A 13928-nucleotide genomic window follows, 5' to 3' on the forward strand; every position below is an offset into this window, starting at 1 on the left:
ATATTCCAAATTCCCAACAAATATATTCAATACTAGATACAAAGACAAAGAACAGTAACATCGCAATCAAAAAAGTTGCAGATTACGTAATGTACTAACTTTTATTATAATAATTTTATATGGCAATTTTATCGTCTATAAGATCCATGTATTTTTGTTTAACGCAAGCTATAACAGTTATTTGAAAACTTATACTACAATATATCCATAAAAAAAGTAATCCCAACGATCATCGCCATCACGTAACATAAGGCCGGTGTGAAGTATTCCTATTTCATTTTTTTTTTATGGTATAGCTTGGTGGACTAGCAAATGGGCCACCATGATGTAAGTGGTCACCATCGCCATGCGACACCAACCTTGGGAATTAAGATGTTATGTCCCTTGTGCCTTTAGTCTCACTAGCTCACTCACACTTCAAACCGGAACACAACAATACCGAGTACTGTTTTTTGGCGGTAGAATATCTGATGAGTGGGTGGGACCTACCCAGGCGGGCTTGCACAAAGCCCAACCACCAAGGTAAATATATAAAACCTTTAATATATATATTATTATACTATACTATACTAATATTTTAATTGCGAAATTAGCTCTATTACCTCGTAACGCTTAAGTCGAACCGATTTAGATGAAATATGTTATAGAAATAGTTTGAGTAGGTCAGGAAATAGGCTACTTATTTTAGTCCACCCCTCGAGGTGGTAAAATAGTTTTAGAAACGATTGGAATAGGCTATTTTGATCTCTGTAGTATAAGAAAGTGAGAGAAAGTTGAGTCCTAATTTGCTTGCAAGACATAAATTTATAATAAAATATTGATAATAATAATAACATAAGGCCGTAAAAATATAGTACATGTTATGTAACATAAGTTACAAATCCGCTAGCCGATAGCTCCGTCCGTGTTTAGTTTCCTCATCATAAGTTAGAGTAAATTGTCATAACTATAGCTATTACTGGTATAAATTAATTGTTTTAGAGATTATTTTATAATATTATTTCTATGCATAATGGAGAACTGGAATTACTATTAAAATAATTGATAACTTTATGAGTTAAGCTAAGATTTAATACGCAGTGTTTGATTTAATATGCAAATGTGTTACTCCTAAACAAAGAGACATGACCAGCAGCAAGACATACGTGTCTGTCTAAATTAATACGTAAAAAGTAAACTTAGTACCATTTCTTTTAACAATACCACAAATTAATTAATTAATTAATAATATTCCTATTACCCCGCCTTTTAAGGTTATGAGTGTTGGGAGTGGGGACAGCAATAGCCCAAGGGGTCAGGGGCGACCCTTCGACTATTACATCGTTAAACTTTATTTAGAGAAAGAGTTCATAAAGTAATGTCCTCTGAATGTAATGGGTTTAATAATATAACGCTAGCGGTGTAGCGATTCGCGTTAAGCCAAATACTCAACAAAGCAATACTTCATGTCGGCTCAACACCTAAAATTATACAATACGCAATTCGGCCTCACATGGACTACTGCTCTAACCGTTGGGCGGGTGCTACCCCCAGTACCAGCTTCTTCCATTTGACCGTATTCAACGCAGAGCGATAGAGATACGACTTGGAAATCTTCGAGAAAAAAGTGTACACATTTCTTAAAGGCCGGCAACGCACCTGCAAGCACCCGGTCTCGCAAATATCCATGGGCGGTGGTAGCCACTTTCCATCGGTTAAGCCTCCTACCCTTTTACCTATAGCATAAAAAAACTTACCGCTCTTAAAAGATTGCATATACAATATTTTTATGTGCGATAAAGTATTTCTTTTTTTTTTATTGACATTATTATTACAACTATACTTTTACTCCCATGAGTAAATCATTAGTTAGGGGAAGCCACCCCCCCAAAACAATCATCATTTGTACCACATATACGATTCTCATATGAATAACAAGGAAAACTTCGATTTACTCTTTCTTTTCATAAAGTATGAAATGCCTTTGCTATGCGACATATGAATTAATAATTATAAATAAATAACAAACAGTTCAATAATTCTAAAGCATCAACATATAACTAGACTATTAATAACTTGAAATTAAATGAAATTTTACACGACACGAACCTAACCTCTACGTTAAAACGATTTATATATAAGTATACCAATGATGAAAGCCCTTTGTAATTGTATTTACCTGTGTTATATTTATCAAATACCATCCAAAAAAGCATTAGCCTAACAATTTAATTGAATAAAAAATTAAAAAGGTAATTTCTTATCTTAATTGGCGTCGCCAAAAATTGTACGGTACTTAAACTTACACTTGTTCTTTTTTGTATCGACGAAGGAGCATTGCCCCGCACATTAGTCATCTACATCATTATTGTCTCCATTACAGTAAAGTATAGATTTTTTGTATCTGTGCAATATTAATTATTTACCGATTTTATTGATCGAATCTTATACGAGTATTTAAGGCGATAGATGTTCGTAAAACTTAAAAAATAAGACGCTTTCGTAACATAAAGAATTTAAAAAAAAACATCAACTTTAATTACAAGTACCCAGGATGAGAAGTCTCTTTAATCAGTAAGACCGCCTCTTGCAGATACTTCTGTAACACTTTTCATTTTGTATATTAGATTATTTTTAGTGTGTAATATAACATATTTGTGTTTGTAAATTAATTAATTCTACAAAATTCAAGAAAATTATATATTCTGTATCAAGAATGCCTAATCAAATACTCTTTATATTATACCAGAGGACGGTAACTCGTAAAAACACTTACGAATCGTCATGATACGTATTGAATTAAATGTAAAACAACTATAACATCAATTAATTATTTATTACATTTATACAACGTATAAAATATATACGTTAATAATACATAGGTTTAAGGAAACTTTTTTTTAAAATGTACGAACGTAGCAAATTGGAATATAAACGGCGCATATTTTTTTAATTTCCATTACGAATAATATTTACAAAGGAACCTGTTAATTATAATTATTATTATGTTACGATCATAACCATATAAGTAAAGAGTGCGTAAATATTGTGTGTAACTTCATTGGAACTAATAAATAAAACGTCATCGTTGGAATAAAACGTCACTTGATTTATGTTAATGCGGAATATGTTCAAACCGGAGAAACCCTGTCAATATAAAAAATCTAATATGTCGTTTAGGTACAATATGCATTTGTATCTGGAAAAGTTAACGATAGGGAAAGAGCCTCATATAGGGTATTTCAAGACTGCACTAATATTAACTCGCTTCGTCATTCCCATAACTAACAGGGAGGAACGAGGGCTATTTGAATCAAACTTGGGTTGCTTGAATGATATAATACTATTTTTCGATCGCGGTTTGGCCCACGTGTTAGGAGGGGTTGAGGGGGGTCATAGGTTTTTGGTATAAAAAGTAGCTTATTCTTCTTCTTCTTTCCTTGGGCACCCCACCGACTACGTTCTGAGCCGAGGTGCGATCTCATAGGAGACACCCTCAGGACGAACGTCAACCTCAAACCCGAAAGGGCCCAAAGTTCAAGGCTGAGTCTAGTACTCACCCCAACGTCCGATGACGCTGTAAATGCCAGTAGAGCCAACAGCACTACCTTTTTCGGGTAATAATGGCCCGAAAAAATTGAGTTCGAATCACCTTAAACATTTCTAGCAACTTTATGTAATCGTTCTATGAGTTCAGAGTAAAAGTTCAAGGACGAATTTACGTACAAACTTGTACGCAAAGTTCTTGACGTTTTTTCTTAGCGAACCCAAAAATTATAAATGCTCAATAAGTGAAAGATCTGACGACCTCGACTGTTTATATTTAAAATTTTAAACATAAATTCACTTTCACATGTTTTAATTAGTGGGTCAACTACGCTCTTTCGTAGATTGAGAACAATCTATCAAAACTGTTAGCATATTATGTATTTATTATAGAAAGATAGACGATCAAATGGTCCGCCCTATGGTAAAGTTACCTTCACCACATTGTCACTTCTAGAAATATAAACTCCTCGGACCGTCAAGACGCGGCCAATTTTTGCTTCAACAACGTTGGTGTCAGTGGTAACTCCCCAGGTGGAGGACAACTGTTTGTTTTATTCCACCACTTTGCTCCAATACGATATGATAAATATTAGATCTACTATCCATCAAACCATATTGGATCTGCGTACAAGTTTATTCACCACCTTGCACGTGTTTATTTCTTATGTATAAACACACATGCAAATTCAGTGATACTTACCTGGGTTTGAACCCGCAATCATCGGTTAAGGTGCACGCGTTCCAACAAATGAGCATACTTTTTTTTTTAATTGAGCTATTGAATACCTGAGATTAACACTTTTAAACAAACAGCTCTTCCACTTTATATTTTAGTACAGATAATGGCACCTCCTGTCCTTAAAGAGGAGAATGCTTGGAGTTTATTCCACAATAGATAAAATAAATAGTATATGTACATACATCACTTTTTGTAAATATGTAAAAAATGTGCTAATATTTTAAATTGATTGATGTTTTAAAAACCTGAGTTGAATGAGTGAAAGTCAAAAACATTTGAACATCAATCTATGTACCGATGTAATATAATGGCAAAAACTAATACTAGAAGACCGGGTATTTCATTATTCAAGGTCTCATCATGTGTATGTGTATGTTCTATATGCCTTCTATTCTTTGTGTTGAAAATTTAGTAGGCTCTTTTCTGCGCACTGTTAATACTCAAGAATGCCCCAAAATACAAGTAATTTTTATAACTTCTTTTAAATATATTTTTATATAGACTATTAATATATTAGCATGTAGTTATTTATAAGTATGGAGTTATATGACCAATCAATACTTATACAATTTTAAGAAAACTCGAAATTCAAAAATTTAAAAAAAAAATGTTCTGAACGTCAACTTTTTTTCAGAGAGCGGACAGTGCGATGTTCGTCGGTAATAATCATCGCGCTAGGGTTGTCACTGCTTGCACTCGGCATCTACACCACTGTGCTGGTGCTCACTGAGTACAAGAGCCCCCGACCCTGTCTCAGCGAAGTCTGCGTCAACACAGGTAACATGTTTGTCACACAGTTGGGGCTAACTTGCCGATACGAACACTTGTCCTTCAAATGGAGCGATCATCAAAATTAGTTTTGGCTCTCTGCCTAAGTTTCGTTTTTAATGTATTGGGTTCGCCTGTCCCTTCAAACGATGACGAAGATACGCAGATCTGTACCAGCGAATTATGCTCTGTTACCGGTGAGTTAACCTATTGAAAAAATATTTGCAAATCAGCTGTCTTGAGCTTTTGATATTTGATTTTCAAAGGGATGTTATTTAATTGTTTTTTTTTTTTTTTGCATATATAAGAATATTTATTATGTATTCATATACATGTAATGTATTATAATTATTATTTCATATCTCGTGAATCATGACTTACATAACAATTGTGATTACAAATATTATAATTATAAAATATAATACGTATCGTAAAATATAATATATATTAAATTTATCATTATTTACAAACGATATAGTGAATAATAAAATTATTTGTAATTTGTACGTCTTGCGTTAGTTTAACACGATGCGGAGTAACTGCTGGCTTCAAAGCTCACGCCGCACACGATCTTTGAGACCTTCAGACCTTAGATCATCGATATACTCCTGCATATAAACCTCACAAAACTATTATTATATGTTATCTTTTACTGAAGATGTTTTAATTTATGGAAGAATTAATATAATCCACCATAAATTAGTTTCCACTGTTTATTTTATTCCGTACCGATACCTAATGTTGAACGTGATGTTACATCTAAAATACACATAAAAGCAACGAAGACTTTTCTCGCCGTCTGTACGCTTAGATCTTTTAAACGCAACGGATTTAAAATAAATATTTTTGTCTATTATAATAAATGCATAGTATAGTAAATACAAGCCGCGAATTTCAACTTTCCTAGCGGAAATAAAAACGTTATTTTTTTATTTTTATGTCTGTTCTTTAATATAATAATAGTACATTTATTGTACCCATGAAAGAGATTAAGATAACGAACGTTACATCAAAATCAAAACATTTGTTTATGTAAAAGAAATAACATGCAAAGAAAATTATTGTTCCTATATCGAATAACACGGTCAGCTTGCAAGGATTTGAATACTATCAAGTTATTATAATTGCAAATATGAATTAATGGATGTAGCTATGTTAATATTATTAATAAATCTCCTGATGCCGTTATAATGCAGCAAAGGAAATCTTTTGGCGCACTTATAAATAAAAAAAGCAAGACCGTGTCAAGTCATATTGTTAGGAGGGTTCCGTATATATGCTTTTTACTCGAAAATTATTTTTATGTTATTCAGACAATTTGTTAGCTTCCCACAAATATAATACGATAGATTTATTCAATTGTTATAATAATAAAAGCTTGTTTAATGTTTGGTTTTTGTATAAATAGTGTTCGCTGTTTGTAAAAATTAACATTATTGAATATTTAAGGAAAATATGACTTCGAACATTCTTTCAAAATAATTATTTAATTTTTTATTGATATCAGTAAAGCTCGTCAACTAAACAACTGTTTGTTTAGTTGACGAGAGGAACTTGTACTAAGCTATTTTTTCCTTCACTATTTATTTACAACTTTTATATTTAAATGAAAATAAATAATAAATATATACATATATTCAAATCTAAATAATATGTTTTTTGGTCATCTATTTAGAGTAATTTGACGTCACACGAAACAGGCTCACGTCTCAGTAAAGAAATAAAATAAATAATAAAAATATACTTTCTAAAATTTTACAACTACTCATCTTGCATGTCCTTGGCGACTCGTGATAAAATCTAAATTAATATACTTTATTCGAGTTGGCTCTTTTGAACCACTTTACAAGATTATATTAAAGCTGTATGTACTTCTATCGATTTAAAATATATATTCTACCGAGAAGAACCGGCAACATAGTCAAATATTTCTTTGGTTACAATTCGATCACTTAAGTATGTTAATTAAATACGGTTGAATTTAGAAATCCCGTAGAACTCCACTCTTTTTTATCTTAATTCATATTATTATAAATGCGAAGGTAATTCGGTTTCTTTGTTCACTTTTACATCGTAACTACTTAACCAATTGTGTACCAATCTGGTATACAACAGCAGAGAATAATTATGTATTCATTAAACTGCATTATTTAATAATGATTTTACAATTTAAATTAATTTCATGACAAAGTTAAAATATATGATAAATTTTATTAAAGAAACGAATACCATGTTCCATTAAAAATGTATTGATTTAAGAAATCGATCTAAAAACCTCCAATGAATTAGAAATCTATAAATAAATAATTTAGTTTAAGAATTCTTTGATATTAATTCTGTACACATACATTTTTGTGTGCACACGATGATCCAAAACGCAACGTCAAGAGGTCGAAATATAACAAAGTGACCCCAGTTATCTCCGTGTGATTTTTCAATTTACTTGGCGGTAAGGTTTTGTGAAAGCCCATCAAAATCATCATATATTCTATCGCCAAAGAGTGATACTTAGTACAGTTGTGATCCGGTTTGAAGGGTGAGCCATTATAATCACAGGCACAAGGAACATAACAACTCAGTTCCGAAGGATAAGTAAAATTACATTTTAAAAAATGCAGCTCAATTCGCGTTGACGTCTAATCTATCGTTTCTATCACAAAATTTTGCTAAGCTTTGGGGATGGAGCACAAATTCGACACAGGAAAGATAACGCGAGGCGAATTCGTTTTTAGTTAAAGTCTTAATAACACCTATAAATATATAAAAAATGTAAATTAGTCATGGCTGAGTTAAACATGTATTATGTGATCGACATTGAGTATATTGCGCTTAGTTGTACTTGTATCTCGACCTTTTTTAGTGTTCTGTAGCCATATGGTAAAAAACGGAACCCTTATAGATTCGTCATGTCTGTCTGTCTGTCCATCCGTATGTCACAGCCACTTTTTCCGAAACTATAAGAACTATAATGTTGAAAATTGGTAAATAGATGTATTCTGTGAAACGCATCAAGATTTTTACACAAAAATGAAAAAAAAACAATAAATTATTTGAAAAAAAAATTCTGGGGTCCATGGGTAGGTCTTCAAAAATGATATTTAGGTTTAGGGCACTTCCAAAGTGGTAAAATGTGAGCCGCCCCCGCCCCGTTTCTAAAATAAGAGATAGATAAAACTAAAAAAATATACGATGCAGATTACCATGCAAACTTCCACCCAAAATTGGTTTGAACGAGATCTAGTAAGTAGTTTTTTTTAATACGTCATAAATCGTAAACCGCAATTTACCTTTCATTCAAAAGTTACAACGAACTACAAGAATTTTTATATTATGTGCTGCTACGGAACCCTTCATGGGCGAGTCCAACTCGCATTTAGCGCTTTTTTTATTTTTTGGTGTGAATGTCTCCGAAATGATAATTAAAATAATATGTGCATAACTATATTCATGTCGAGTCGTGCTCTTGAGATTTAATAGATTCACAATTGAATGTAGCGCCAGCAATCATCAACATGCTATCTCTGCTGGTCTCAGTGAAAAAAAAAAAGAAGCACATTCTATCATCTATACATCTATTGTTTCAATCTCATAATCTGGCACTTGGCTTCGACTTGCACTTGGTTTAGACTTAAGGAATTTATAAGCTTGCAATTAAGCATTAGCATTAGCAGCCTGTAAATTTTCTCACTGCTGGGCTAAAGGCCTCCTCTCCCTTTGAGGAGAAGGTTTGAAGCATATTCCACCACGCTGCTCTAATGCGGGTTGGCGGAATACCCATGTGGCAGAATTTCGTTGAAATTAGACACATGCAGGTTTCCTCACGATGTTTTCCTTCACCGCCGATCACGAGTAGAATTATAAACACAAATTAAGCACATGAAAATTCAGTGGTGCGTGCCTGGGTTTGAACCCGAAGTCATCGGTTAAGATGCACGCGTTCTAACCACTGGGCCATCTCGGCTCATTGCATGCATTAAACTAATTCATTACAATATAATAACTATAATTATTGTTCTGATTAGCTTGTCGAATATTGACATTTCAAATTGAATCTCATCACCAATTTGCAGCCATGTGTTGAATATATACGTATCTTCATACTTCCATTATTTCATTTTATTTGCATAAATTGTATTCAATGCCGCATTGGTAAATCTGTTTATGCATTTTAAGTAACAACACATTTTTATTGTTTTAAAACTAATCACTACCATTAAAAATATTAAGGTTTAAAAACACATTCGTGTTATTTTTCGTATTATCCTTATTGTATATTCCACGTGTTGGTCTAATTAGGAAAACTGTTCGTACTGCGCCATTTCGTACTGTCGGACTTGCATGTGTTAATCTCTACGCGTTTTGTGACGAGCTACCATTACGCAGTTCGGACACACGTGGGGCTGATGCAATTGAAAAATTAACTTCGTGATCCTTTGACGCCGCGAATATTGTTTACATATTTCTCAAATGAGCTGTCACCTCATTTTATGTAACTCAATATAATTGATATGTTTATGTTTTTATCAATAAATTATAATTTTAAATTATTTATTTAATTCTTTAATATATTATATTTATTGTCATGTGGTATGAATATATTAAGCTAATTTTTATGTAAAATAACCCAAGGAAGATAATTATGTAATTTTTTAATTTCGATATTTAAATATTTTGTTTTTTTAATAAAAGATTTTATTTTCAACTTAAACCAACCTCAGTTTAATTTTTGCACATTCTGATACCTACCTTCTTTAAGTTTTTTAAAAGAGTAACTATTAAATTTATTTTTTGTTCTTCTATGTTGAATATAATTTCTATTCCGGTAGTAGCTTTGTATTTAATACAATTCTTTTAAATAAAGATTCAAAGGTGCTGGTAAAACCTTACCTATATAAAGTAGGTATATTTGGATATAATTTGATATACGTAATTGTTATGACAAGAGTTATTTATCACTCTTGCTGAGCTCGTACTGTCAAATATAATGGAACTAATCAAATACTATAAAATACAGACATGAACAGTTTTACTATATAGATATAGGAATATATCATTTTTTTTTTAACATACTGCTGACATCCTATAAAATATTTTTCATTCGTTTATAAAATATGTTCTTTTAAATTATTTATTATTTTTGGAAAGCTCTTTTCATAAATGTATGTATTTATTACTTATAATATTATTTAATGTTTTTGAATAGCGTCAAGAATCCTAGCGGCAATGAACAAAAGCGTCGATCCTTGCGAGGACTTCTACGAGTACGCTTGCGGTGGCTGGATAGAAAAGAACCCGGTACCGGAGTGGGCGACTTCCTGGGACCAGCTGGCGATACTCCGCGAGCGTCTCGTGTCCGACCTGAGGGAACTGTTGGAAGATAAAAACGATGATGGACTGCCTGAGAGTGTATTGAAAGCTAAGGCGATGTACCGCACTTGTATTGATGTTGGTAAGACATGTATATATATATATTTATTAATTATTTAGTTTTAATTTGTTTTATTATTTCACTTTATAGTAGTACGAAATTTATATACAATATTGCGGAATTGTTTACTTAACAGCTCCATAATTGATAAATAGTAGATGCGTTTCCTTATGTTACTTTTATTTAAAGAATCAGATTAAAAAGTTACTAATCTCCTGAAAATATCCAGATAAACTTGAAGAGAAAGGCATTGAGCCCATCCAGAAACTTCTGGAAAGTCTTGGTTTACCATCGCGTCCGCCCACCGAGGCCAGCGCGAACTTCACGTGGGAGGACGTTGCGGGACGCGCGCGCCGCCTGCTCGGCCTCAACGTCTTGCTGAGCGTGCAGGTCGCGGAGGACGTGCGGAACACTAGTCGCAACAGGGTCGTGGTGAGATATTTGACAATTTAGATTCGTTACCTTCGCCGAAGAATATTTCATCGTAGATTTCAATATCATCGTAATATCCTTTTTTTCTTCAAATAAAGTATTGCTAATTAAGATGACATAAACTGTACCTAAGTTATCCTACGAATAATTGGGTCGTATCAAATCCCGCATTTCTTCATCCACCAACACGTAGTGGAATTGACAAAAAAAAAAAAAAACAAAAATACAAAGACTAATACGTTATGGCAATTTATTTAATAAGTCATTCACATATATTCAATTCGTTTTTCATTCAATTAACACACAATGGATTCTGTAATGAACTATACATCAAATCTCAAACGCTTTCAAATGGATCCGAAAAAACTGTCAACATTGATGAGGACAATGACTTGTTTAATCTCATAAACTTTATTACATTTATTTTGAACTCTGAATCAGCAAAAATTAAGATAACTATCAGTAAAATCACGCTGAGATGAAACTTCGTTCGTGATTCTGATTATCGCCGCTACCCTTGAAAAAGACAATCCCATTTAAATGATTATCGCATTCAGGAAGTCACGAATCGAATTTGAAAGTATACCTACTTGATGTCATTTGAGATCATCACTTGGAACATTAAAATAGTTTGATATTCAACGGGTGTAAATACTTTATTCAATTAATTTTATAGTTAACAGTACTAAAAACCTTAAATTTGCATTAATATATATTTTCTTACTGTATTGTTCCGTCTGTTATACCGTTAGATATATAAAGATGAATACGAGCCGAGATGAAGTGGTTAGAAGGTGTGCAACTTAACCGATGATTGCAGTTTCAAATCCAGGCAAGCAGCAAGCAGCAGCAAGCACTATATGTGCTTAATTTATTTATAATTTATCTCGGCGGTGAAAGTGCCCACGTCAAATTTGGCCACATGTGTATCCACCATCCCACTTTGGAGTAGCGTGGTTTAATTCGCTCCAAACCTTCAGCTGAGCAAAGCAAAGCTTAAAGACAACTCGATAGGAGAGGAGGCCTTAGCCCGGCAGTTCGACATTTATAGACAGTTACTTTACGTTTTTTTAGACCAAAGAATTACTTTGGGTATGTGCAAGACTGTTTAATATGTCACACTACAAAAGTTCCTCTCATTCTTAAAATAACTCCAATGCGGATTGGTTACATATGTTGTATATATGTTTTTTTTTGCGGTTGTATATGGGATAAATTATAAACACACATACATTTTTATACAAATAGTCATGACTTTTTATTTACCATCATCCATCCATTCGCGGAGTCAAAAAACAATAGTTAGATACATTGTCATAGCTCAAACAATGTAAGCTATATTAATCTATTTCCATATTCCTATACAGGTGGAGCAAGTGTCACCTGGCTTTTCAGACCGCTACCTCCGTCAGCCGGAACAGTTCGCTCACGAATTAGAGCAGTACCACAAATACATAAAGTCTGTGGTGGCCATCGCCGATCCTGAAGTTGATGCACAGAAATTTGCCGATGATATTATCGAGTTTAGCAAGAAATTGGCTATGGTAAGATTTTTGACAGAGATTTCAAAGATAAAGGTAAATTAAAGGTTTACATTTGTACTACATACTACTTAAATCCAGAATAATTGCAATCCAACACGACCGGAGAAAGCTCAGACCCAATGTAGAGTACTCCAAAGAAGGTCACACATATACTGATCTAAGAGGTGACTGGTAACCGTTGTGTCGTTAATTGCATCCCGCAGAGCATGACGTCGGTGGAGGTGCGGCGCGGCGGCACGCACCTGTTCCACGAGGTGAGCGTGGCGCAGCTCGTGCAGGGCGCGTCGGGCGGCCCGCCCAGCTGGAAACAGGTACCTCAGCGGCCTGCGCGGTATTTTTATAAGTAGTTATTATATGGAAAATTAAGAATATTCATAAAATCAGTATGATTATTATTATTGTACAAGAATTGTTTAAATGCTTCTAAAACGTAACCTTCTGAAATATCTGGTTCAGTTTTCGATTGTGAATATTTCAGCACGACTGGCAGAAATACATCGATCTGGTGTTCTCCAACACGAGTGTGGTGTTGGATCAGAATCAAGATCGTGTCACTGTCATGGACCTGCCGTACTTACACAAGCTGTCGGCACTGCTGGCCGATACAGATCCTGTGATTATCGGTGAGATTAAATGATTACATTTCACATCATATTCAAAACTAGCTCGCTTTTTAAAATATCTTACTTCATATGAGACGCTTCCTGGTTCGTGCCTTTAGTTTTACAATCACGGTAAAATATAATAAGTGAATCTAAAGTGTTGATATTTTTATTAAGTTTTTATCGTTATATTTTCACAATCACAGAGAAATTCCTCTGGTGGAGCGTGTTCTCGACGGTCGCCCCGATGACCAAGACCGCTTTTAGGGACCTCGGCTTCGAATTTTCGAAGGCCGTTTTCGGTCTCCAGCAGAGGACCCCTCGCTGGAAGAGCTGCACCGCCAACGTCAACGCCAACTTTGGCGTCGCCCTCAGCTACCTCTACGTCAAGAAGCACTTCGATCAGGCGTCGAGACAGAAGGTTCGCATTCGTGTACGCCGACTCGGACGAGTCAAACCGTCGGACGCATGGCGCCCGCTACCCGCCCGCTAACCGCCCGCTAACCGCCCCCGCCCCGCCCCGCCAGGCCACGGAGATGATCGAGGACGTGCGCGAGGCGTTCTCCCGCGCGGCGGCGCGCGTGGCGTGGATGGACGCGGGCACGCGGCGCACCACGCTGCGCAAGCTCGCCGCCATCCGCACCTTCGTGGGCTTCCCCGCCTGGCTGCTCGCGCCCGCGCGCCTCGACGACCACTACCGACACGTGAGGCCCAGACCGACTGAGATCCGTCCCCAACTCTAGTATCCAATTCTTTGGCTGCTAAGTAATTACCTGTACCTTGTAGTTTGTTAATTGACGATGTCGGGGATAGGACGCCTTACAGACGGCAGCATTCAAATTGCATATAAACATTAATATTACTTTCAAAATCATTTTTAATAGAAA

The 13928-nt window shown here is 34.7% G+C and overlaps 1 protein-coding gene across 2 annotated transcripts in view; it reads left to right on the plus strand.

Annotated features, from left to right (window-relative positions):
- The window catches only part of LOC125077598 (neprilysin-4-like), a 45561-nt gene that overhangs the window by 29209 nt on the left and 2424 nt on the right, over window positions 1-13928 (plus strand). Inside the window, exons 3-10 of one of the 2 annotated variants that reach the window (XM_047689560.1) lie at window positions 4902-5044; window positions 10239-10484; window positions 10693-10895; window positions 12263-12439; window positions 12643-12750; window positions 12918-13062; window positions 13248-13462; window positions 13569-13745. In XM_047689560.1, the coding sequence (XP_047545516.1) occupies window positions 4902-5044; window positions 10239-10484; window positions 10693-10895; window positions 12263-12439; window positions 12643-12750; window positions 12918-13062; window positions 13248-13462; window positions 13569-13745 (1414 nt within the window). Of the gene's footprint in view, window positions 1-4901; window positions 5045-5070; window positions 5233-10238; window positions 10485-10692; window positions 10896-12262; window positions 12440-12642; window positions 12751-12917; window positions 13063-13247; window positions 13463-13568; window positions 13746-13928 lie in introns of those variants that run through there. The other variant, XM_047689561.1, reaches the window with a different exon arrangement.

The sequence above is a fragment of the Vanessa atalanta genome, chromosome 4, assembly GCF_905147765.1.
Source record: "Vanessa atalanta chromosome 4, ilVanAtal1.2, whole genome shotgun sequence".
Lineage (NCBI taxonomy): Eukaryota > Metazoa > Arthropoda > Insecta > Lepidoptera > Nymphalidae > Vanessa > Vanessa atalanta.